This window comes from Garra rufa, chromosome 19 (genome assembly GCF_049309525.1).
Source record: "Garra rufa chromosome 19, GarRuf1.0, whole genome shotgun sequence".
In the NCBI taxonomy this organism is placed as follows: domain Eukaryota; kingdom Metazoa; phylum Chordata; class Actinopteri; order Cypriniformes; family Cyprinidae; genus Garra; species Garra rufa.
Window position 1 is genome coordinate 14,317,998 of NC_133379.1, and position 9,397 is coordinate 14,327,394.

The window sequence follows — 9,397 nt, forward strand, 5'->3', positions numbered from 1 at the left end:
CAACTCAAGAAACATTTCTGATTATTAGTAATGTTGAAAACAGTTGTGCTGCACAATATTTTTGTGGAAATGGAGCACAAAACCAGTCTTAAGTAGCACGGGTATATTTGTAGCAATAGCCAAAAATACATTGTGTCAAAATTATCGATTTTTCTTTTATGCCAAAAATTAGGAAATTAACTTAAGATCATGTTCAATGAAGATATTCGTAAATTTCCTACCGTAAATATATCAAAACTTCATTTTTGTTTAGTAATATGCATTGCTAAGAAGTTAATTTAATTTGGACAAATTTATTTCAATTTTCGATTTTTTCAATATTTGGATTTTTTGCACCCTCAGATTTAAGATTTTCAAATAATTGTAAAAAAAAAAAAGATTCATTGAAATTACTCAATTTATTTAAGGTAAGTGGTTGCAATCAATTTTTGCAGCTGCATTTATGTAAAAAAAAAAATGCTGCAAGTTAGTCAAATAATTTGTTTATTTAAATGTAGCTAAAATATATTGATTGCAACCACTTATCTAAACATTTTTTTTAGTAAATTCAATGAATCATTTTTTCAGTGTATCCTAACAAACCATACATCAATGCAAAGCTTATTTATTCAGCTTTCATATCATAAATCTTAAAATGTATAAAAAAATTCCCCCATGACTGGTTTTGTGGTCCAGGGTCACTTTTTTTTTTACAGATGAATAGAAAGTTTATTTGAAATAGAAATCATCTGTAACTTTAAAGCATGTTTTTTAAAACTATCACCAACTGAAATACTCTTGTACTTGTTGAATACATCGTATTAAGTCTAAAGTCTGAAGTTAATTGTTATTGCATCTTATCATATTAGTTAAAATTCAAGAAAGGGAGAGGCTTTGGCTGTAGAGTACTCTAGGTAATAAGAGTGAGCGTTTGATGTTAGAAATGACTATAAATTGTCATCCAACATAAATGACATTTTGTGTGACGTTAGGCTTTTACCCTCCTATAAAAGTGTCATTGTAGATGACAAAAGCGCCAATCAATCAACTTACCACTGAAGTTTTAATTACCTCAGCTGATCCTGTCTGAGATGCAAAGTCCCATTGAATGTGAACACGAGATGAGCTCAACAAACAAACATTCAATATTTCCAGAAACAGCAGTGTGCATTTAGATGGCTTTATTTGAGCATTCACAAGTTTACAGCAGACAGTCTGAATCGGTGCTAATGAAAGCGCTCACTGGAACATACTTGTACAACACCCTCTGTACAGCTGACTCTGAAAATAAAGTGTTTTTCCACAGTTCATACTCAATCTGAGCCAATAAAATTTGACGTACTTGGTTTTGCTGTTAGGATTGCATTTAGCATTTTCTCTCAGTGTATACTGTCTAAACTTACATTTGCACATCCAACTCTGCTGCTGGCTGACCTGTGGACAAATGCATTTTCATGCAGGCAGGACGTCCCAGACGGGTCACCAGAGCCCATCCACTGCTGAAGGGGTGGCCAGAACCACACAGCTGGAGGACACACATCCAGACGCCTGCTGTACACCTGACAACACACAGAAATACAGTACTTTGAGGTATATTAACCCTTGTGCATTAAAAAAAAAAAAAGTTACACATAGGTGCAAAATGGACAAAAATGTTCATGCCCAAAAACTGTCATAAAAATATGATTTATTAATTTTTTTTCCACTTTCGCTGATGTCGATTCTATACATAGATGCCAAACATTCATTAATTATCAGAATTGTAACTCTTTAAATGCTGGTTTGTTTACATAATGCCACAGGTGTTTTTTTATGAAAAAATTAAAAAGTAGTAATTTCCATATACTAAATGGTAAGCAGAATTTTTTTCTTAGCTTATTAGCTTCTTGGGTGTGTCAGTGAAGAACAACTACATTCATTTTGAGGCATTTATATTTTTATGCAGTGTTAGATTTAAAATAAATAAATAAATGTATATGCCAAATTTGAAAAAATAAAAATAAAATGGCACAATCTATTAAAATTAAGCCTTACCGATAAAACGAATGCCTATTAGGAAATATTGCATCATTTTATAGTCAAATGGCCCTGGGTTAAAAAACCTGCAGTTTTAATGGGTTTCAATGTGAATTTTTCAGGTCCTGAGTGGGAGTATTTTTTTGTACAGAGGGTGAAATTTATTTTTTGAATGAAATGAGGGTGAAATATTAAAATTTCAATAAAAATAAACACCCGAGCCAAAATGTATGCAGGTGGCATTAACACAGGCACACTTATAACAAAAAAACTAAACTGAAATGGACAAAAATGTCTATAAGGTCCCACAAGGGTTAAACATTCCTGAGCAGATATTATGCAGGAAATAAATAATTATGTAAAATATATATAAACAGTTGCAATCAAAATTATTAAACTTTGTTGATCTGCAAGACATTTTGTGAAAACAATTCAACAAAGGCATCAGTAAATATTAGAGAAAGTTTATTATTACACATTTGAGTAATTCTGAGAATGTACGTTAGTAACAGGGTCATTCCGTGTCAAATCAACCAGACGTCCCCGGCTCAAAAATTGAAATTTTCAGCTGAGATTCAGAGTTAGGTTACAGGAGGGTAAAAATGACTTCAGAAAGATGGCAGCATCATAATGTTATTTTTACACAGACATTGGTCGCTCTATTAGTGAAATCTGTTGACTTTAGCAATCTGTGTTGCATTATGTGCCAATGGTGACCAAAAATTGGGAAACAGCAACTTTTCAAGTTTTTCTCCAAAGTTTGCACGCCTGTAACTCAACAAGTATTAAAGATATTTTAAAGTCCTTTGAGATATTGGCTCTTAGCAAACTTTCCTTTTGATATCTTTATTTTTAATGCCCTATGAGATTTGGTTTAAGAGATATTGGAACTTTAGTATGGCTCCAGGAGTAAAACCTTAAAATGTACACATTTTCAGTGGTCAAAAACCCAATGTGGGTCAGTTTGAAAAAAAAATTCAGGCACATTAGCATGCTTTCTGTAGTCTCTTCATAAGATTCTATATTTGAATCAGTTTCAGGTATTTGGAAGAAGAGATTTTGTTCATTTTTACAGCATCTGAAGCTGCCAAATGTTTAAACATGCAATAATGCAGTTGTCTTGACAGAAACAAATGAGATACATCTCTTGTTTCAACATAATATGTTCTTCAGACATTCATTTTTAAAATAAAATAAGTATCTTATTTTTTCAAACTGACCCACATTTGGTTTTTGACCACTGAAAATGTCTACATTTTAAGGATTTACTCCTGGAGCCATACTGAAGTTCTAATATCTCTGGAACCAAATCTCATAGGGCATTAATAATATAGATGCCAAAAGCAAAGTTTATTAAGACCCACTATCTAAAAGGACATTAAAATATCTTTAATACTTCTGGAGTTACAGGCATGTAACTTGACTCTGAATCTAAATTGAAAATTGCCATTTTGACCTCCCTCTACAAAATACTGGATTTCTCAGGAAACATTCATCCATGGCTTTAATATTTCAGCTTTTATCACTATACATGTCTATCTTTCCTCAAATTAAATATTAGCAACTAAATTGAGCTGGGGACGTTTTTGAAATTTGGTTGATTAGATTGTTTTTTTTTTAACAAAATGTGCTCTGTTTATTATGTTTTCTCTGTGAGTGTGTTACCATGTCTCTCCAGCTGTATGCTTCATTAGAATGGATCTCCAGATCTGGACTGCCATTTAAATTCAAAACCACATCATATTGGTGAACAGCATCTGCACTGTACAGGAAACAATGATGGGACAAAACAACAACATTAAAAACAATAAAACACAACACATCAGCTGTCAGTATGCTGAATATCATTATCTTTTACACAAAGAATTATGTCCAAAGGTTTGGGGTCAGTAAGATTTTTGTTACTATTTCTGAAAGAAGTCTCTTCTGCTCACCAAGGCTGCAATTATTTGCAAAAAACACGCTAGAAATTGTGAAATATTATTACAGTTGTGAATATCTGTTTAAATGCAATTTATTTCTGTGATCAAAGCTGAATTTTCAGCAACATTACTCCAATCTTCAGTGTCACATGATGCTGCTCAAACAACTTCTCATTATTATCAATGTTAAAACAGTTGTGCTGCACAATATTAAGGTTAAAAATCCACTAAATACAAAGTTCAAACAAAATACAAAGCACTTTTGTATCAATGTAAACTGTACTCTCTGTTCTTTTTTAAATGTAACTCACAGAATAAATGTTTTAATTCCTTTCCATATTAAATCTCCCTGAGCCCACACTTCTAAACAGTACTACAGATAAAGTCTCTCCTACAGATAATGTTAGGATAAAATCCTCAGGAGAAAGCACTATGAAACCATCTGTATGAATGGAAAACCGTTGCAAATCATGCTATCTGTTATAAATAGTATGCAATGTTATAACTGGCATGAGTTAAATCATATATACTTCATTAGTTTTTGAGCAAATATTACCCACAAAGCTACAGAAGAGGAGAGTCTTGAGTTGGTTCAATACTTTTTCATTCATCAAAACAGCAGTTTTTGTATGTTAAAGTAATGATTTTAGGTACTCTGGGAACACAAGACCCCATTTTACTGACCTCTTGAAAGCAGGCATAACATACCCCTTATGAAAAAACAAGTTTATTCAAGTGTGCTATTAGTATCCTTCTATTAAACTAAAACTAGGAAAGTATACTTTCAGTCTACTTTTTATGTACTTCTCAAAAATGACATTTAAGTATAGCTGACTTACACTTGGAAACAGTCTTCTGTACAGAATTTCCAAAACACAAGTGAAGAAGAAACTGAAACAACAGATGCTTCCACATGTAATAACACAATCGTCAGACATAAACCAGCATCAAAACTACAGATGTGTAAAACTGTGTAACGTTATGGAATAAAACGATAAAATTAATGGATTATCATGAATTTTATAATGTCTTTTTTTAAAGTGTTTATAAAAGAAAGTGCATGGAGCTAGAACAAAATGTTTTTGTTTTCAAGCAGATACCCTGTTCTTTCTTTTGATGTTTTCTAACAAAATATATACAAATTAATACCTAAATAGGGACATCGTAGTATACTTAAAATATGATGTAGAGTTCACTTAAAGAACTTAGAAGTATACTTGTAGTATAAAACTACTAAAGTAATAGTTTACTGAGACTATACTTCAAACTGCACTAAAAATGCATAATAAACTATTTAATTAGTAAACTATCAGTATACCTATCAGTTCACTTTTAGTATACTTACTATGTAAACTAATTGTTTACTCACTTCGATTATACTTAAAAGTATATTTTATATACTAGAAAGTGGGCGAATTTAGTCCCAATGAGTATTGAAATAGTACACTTAAAATGTACTACTAGAACATTGAGATTTGTATACTTACTACATAAAGTGTACTTAATAATATACTTGAACTAAAATATCTGAATACTTATTTTTGGTAAGGGACTACACGCTCAGACAGATGTGTTTTCCCATCAGCAATGAAGTAAACACTTGCAGTCTATAATTTGGGTTTATAACAGTGATTTGCCAAACAGTCCTTCATTATAATGGCAAACTCTGGCATCTGAGTGTTTTTGTAATCAGACACACCTGTCTGCTATCAGTCTGTTCCTCATTTCTATGATAATGTCCATCTAGAAATAGCACAAGATAACGTGTCTGCCTTCAGTTCAACACATGTTTGAGAAGATACCCACCAGTTTTAAGCTGTAACTTGATTGGCTGCCCATAGAGCCAGATTCCACTGAGAAGTGCGACTGCATAGGGAACAGCTTCAGCGTGCTTATAAGAAACACATCCATACGGAGCCTGCCGTCCATCTCTGAATATACGCACCTTTTCTACTGGACCGGCCTGGCAATAGAATCAAAATGTGTCAAAATATGTGAATCATATCATGAATAAATAAATTATTAAATAAATAAACAATTTAAATAATAATAATAATAATTACTAAACCAAAGTACTAACCATTACAACAGTTATATTATATATAATGGCATTGCATAATTTATTTAAAAATATTAGAAACAATAATACACTATAAAAATAATAAATTACAGGGGAGACACTGCAGGCAAAAACACTGTTTTTTCATGCACCTGTCAAGTTTGAGATTTTGGACTTTTTTTTTTTTTTTTTTCATAAAGTGTTTTTTCAGACTAGTGGAAAGAAAACATCGGGAAAAACCCTGTTAAGTGTTTCTTTTCTAGCACTTTATCTATTTGTGTCAATAGATTTCAATTACAATACAGATTTTTAAAGGCCATGAGTTTTTTCTCCTACACTGAGCCATAAATCTCCACTTCAGCAGCACTTACACACACCACACTTTACATTTGTATTCCTGTCTAAATCCTGAAGGTTTTTACAGAGGGATTTGTTCATATATCATTTGCTTGATTTTATACATTTTATTCTCCAAAAAATGATAAAAAAAAAAAAATGTTTTCTGTCTGTTCCAAGTTGTTCTAAGAGTGACTAAATGAGATTCCCCTGTAAAAGCATTTGACTCTAATATGTCAAAATAATTAAACAAGAATTTTGAAAGTGACTTCATCCAGTGTTTAGATTTTTTTTTTGTAATAGAAATGTATGCAAATTAGCGCATATTTCATTAAGGTGAGACACTGCAGGTGAACAGGGTTAAAAAATAACTAAAAGTTATCACCTTACTTTCCCAGATGATTGATTATATTGATAATTGCATTTTTGTATTACACATTTTCTGAAATGATAGGTTTAAATATGCAATTGAGCCATTATTTAATGAAATATGAGCTAATTTGCATTCATTTCTAGTACGAAAAATCTAAACACTGGATGAAGTCAGTTTCAAATTTCTTGTAGTCAAAAGTTTTCACAGAGGAGATTTCTTTTTGTCACTCCATAATTCAGAAAAAAACTTTGAATGGACGGGAAACTAATTTTTTCCCCATTTTTTGATATATAAAAATCAATATGTATAAAATCAAGCTAATTATATACAAACAAATCCCTCTGTAAAAAACAGAATATAGACAGGAATACAAATGTAAAGTGTGGTGTGTGTAAGAGCTGCTGAAGTGGAGATTTATGGCTCAATGTAGGAGAAAAAAATCATTTTGAGAAAACGGCCTTTAAAAATATGTATTGTAATTGACATCTACTGACACAAATAGATAAAGTGCTATAAAAGAAACACTTAACAGTGTCTTTGGGGCGTTTTCTTTCCACTAGTCTGAAAAAACACTTTATGAAACAGCAAAAATCCCAAAATCTCAAACTCAATAGGTGCATGAAAAAACTGCATATTTGCCTGCAGTGTCTGCCCTTAAATAATGATCATTTGCCTATTTAAACCTAACATTTGAGAAAACTTAATACAAAAAATGTTTGCAATTATCAATGTAATCAATCAACTGAGTAAGTAAGGTGATAACTATTAGTTGTTGTTGTTTTTTTACCCTGTTCACCTGCTGTGTCTCGCCTTAAACAAATAAATAAAAACATACACACATAACTGTGATAGATCTACAGGCGACTAAAGTATCAACAAATGTTACTCTTTAAAAGTTTTAGGTCAATGTGTTACTTTGTTACAATGATGCTCTAAACGCCAGTTAAAGAATCAAAGAAACATCAGCTGCAAAAATTAATTTGTCAAGAGAATTATTGTCATAGCATATTAATAATCACCGCAAGACTGTCTGAACAGGTGAATGATGATGATGATGATGAAGAAGATGATCTGACCTGCAGAAAGAGCTCATAGAGGATGTCCTCAGTCACACAGCTGTGGATGTTTCCCACGAGGATCGTCTTGTCGAGATCTCTGTCTCTAGCAAACATCCTCTGCAGCGATTTGAAGGTTGTGCAATGAACAACTGAGATATTTTGCCGGTTTCTGCTTGTTAAGCTCCCTTTTATAAAGTGGCTTTGGTTTGTCGTGATGAGAGTGAATTGCGACAGCGCAGTACCGCAGTCAGACAGCAGAGGACGACATTTGGACAAAATGGATTTCAATGCTGAAAGTGCAATTGCTATTTATTTTACAGAAAGAGAAGCACACTTTTCACTTTAATAAATGTGAAACTGGTGCACAAAACCAGTCTTAAGTAGCATGGGTATATTTGTAGCAATAGCCAACAATACATTGTATGGGTCAAAATTATTTTGTCAAAAATCATTAGGATATTAAGCAAAGATCATGTTCCATGATATTTTGTACATTTCCTACCGTAAATATATGAAATTAAATTTTTGAGTAGTAATATGCATTGCTAAGAACTTCATTTGGACAAATTTAAAGGCTATTTTCTCAATATTTAGATTTTTTGCACCCTCAGGTATTCAAATAGTTATATCTCAGTCAAATGTTTTCCTAACAAACCATACATCAATGGAAAGCTTCTCAATTTCAAAAAATGGAACCTTATGGCCTGTGTGGAGTGATGTCATCTTCTAAAAACTCACCTTGACAACAACTGATTAAAGCTCAGCGGAAAAATAATACACTTTATTTTGCCACTTGATTGTTCTTTCTAGGCAATGAACCGTAATAACAAATGTAATCAAATTATTTTAAAATGCTATTTTAAAAATAAATTCAAAATCCAAATCTAATAAGAAAAATTCATTTTAATTTAGATGCAGATTACATTAAATTATATATATATTTAAAGATAATTATATAATGAAACATTGTTTAGAATGTATTCATATATTAAACCATTTAATCCCACATTTTTCCCAGACATGAAAATATCCAAATAATGTGTCATTAGTAACCCTTTGAAACAATATAAAAAAATAATTTTTTAACCAAAAATTTTTGGAAAGGTTTTTGAAAAATTGTGTTTTACAGTGGGATAATGTGTATACTGAATTAACATATTTCTGCAGTCATAAAAATTGTTATTTATCTTAGCCCAGCTATTTTAAACTCCTTGATCACATTCTAGGGTTACCATTATGCATAAAAAAACTACAACATACAGAAATACAACATTTATAGGAACACTGAGATAAAAGACTAAAAAATACAACCATCAATGTATTTCAAAATTGTTACTTTTTTGCAAAATATAACATTACATTTTTATATTATTACAACATCAATATTGTAACATTGTTTGTAACATTTGATTTTTTTTAATTTAGTGCGATATTCTGTCATTGCAACATTTTAGTGTAATTTTAACAACTGCATTGGATTTATATTGTAAATGATCCCACCATCAACATGTTTTACTCATTCTGTGACCAACAGTGTTGGGGAAAGTTACTTTTAAAAGTAATGCGTTACATAATTGAGTTCTTCCCTAAAAAAGTAACTAATTACGTTACTTAGTTACTTTTTATGGAAAGTAATGCGTTATGTTACTTTTGC

The 9,397-nt window shown here is 31.4% G+C and overlaps 1 protein-coding gene across 1 annotated transcript; it reads right to left on the reverse strand.

The window, feature by feature from the left end:
- Positions 1-1,154: 1,154 nt before the first annotated feature.
- rbm11 (RNA binding motif protein 11) lies at positions 1,155-7,936 on the reverse strand. Its single transcript, XM_073823878.1, has 4 exons — positions 7,762-7,936; positions 5,724-5,880; positions 3,661-3,752; positions 1,155-1,538 (listed from the first exon to the last, which is right to left on the reverse strand). Exons 1-4 carry the CDS (start codon positions 7,855-7,857, stop codon positions 1,359-1,361), a joined length of 525 nt encoding a protein of 174 aa, XP_073679979.1. The 5' UTR covers positions 7,858-7,936; the 3' UTR covers positions 1,155-1,358.
- Between the last annotated feature and the right edge of the window lie 1,461 nt (positions 7,937-9,397).

Excerpts from the sequence above, each read along its gene's own strand:
- rbm11 (XM_073823878.1), bottom strand. The coding sequence starts at position 7,857 with ATGTTTGCTAGAGACAGAGATCTCGACAAGACGATCCTCGTGGGAAAC. Across the intron at positions 5,881-7,761 it reads TCTATGAGCTCTTTCTGCAG|GCCGGTCCAGTAGAAAAGGT; the intron begins GTCAGATCATCT and ends TTCTATTGCCAG. Across the intron at positions 3,753-5,723 it reads CAAGTTACAGCTTAAAACTG|ATGCTGTTCACCAATATGAT; the intron begins GTGGGTATCTTC and ends TGTACAGTGCAG.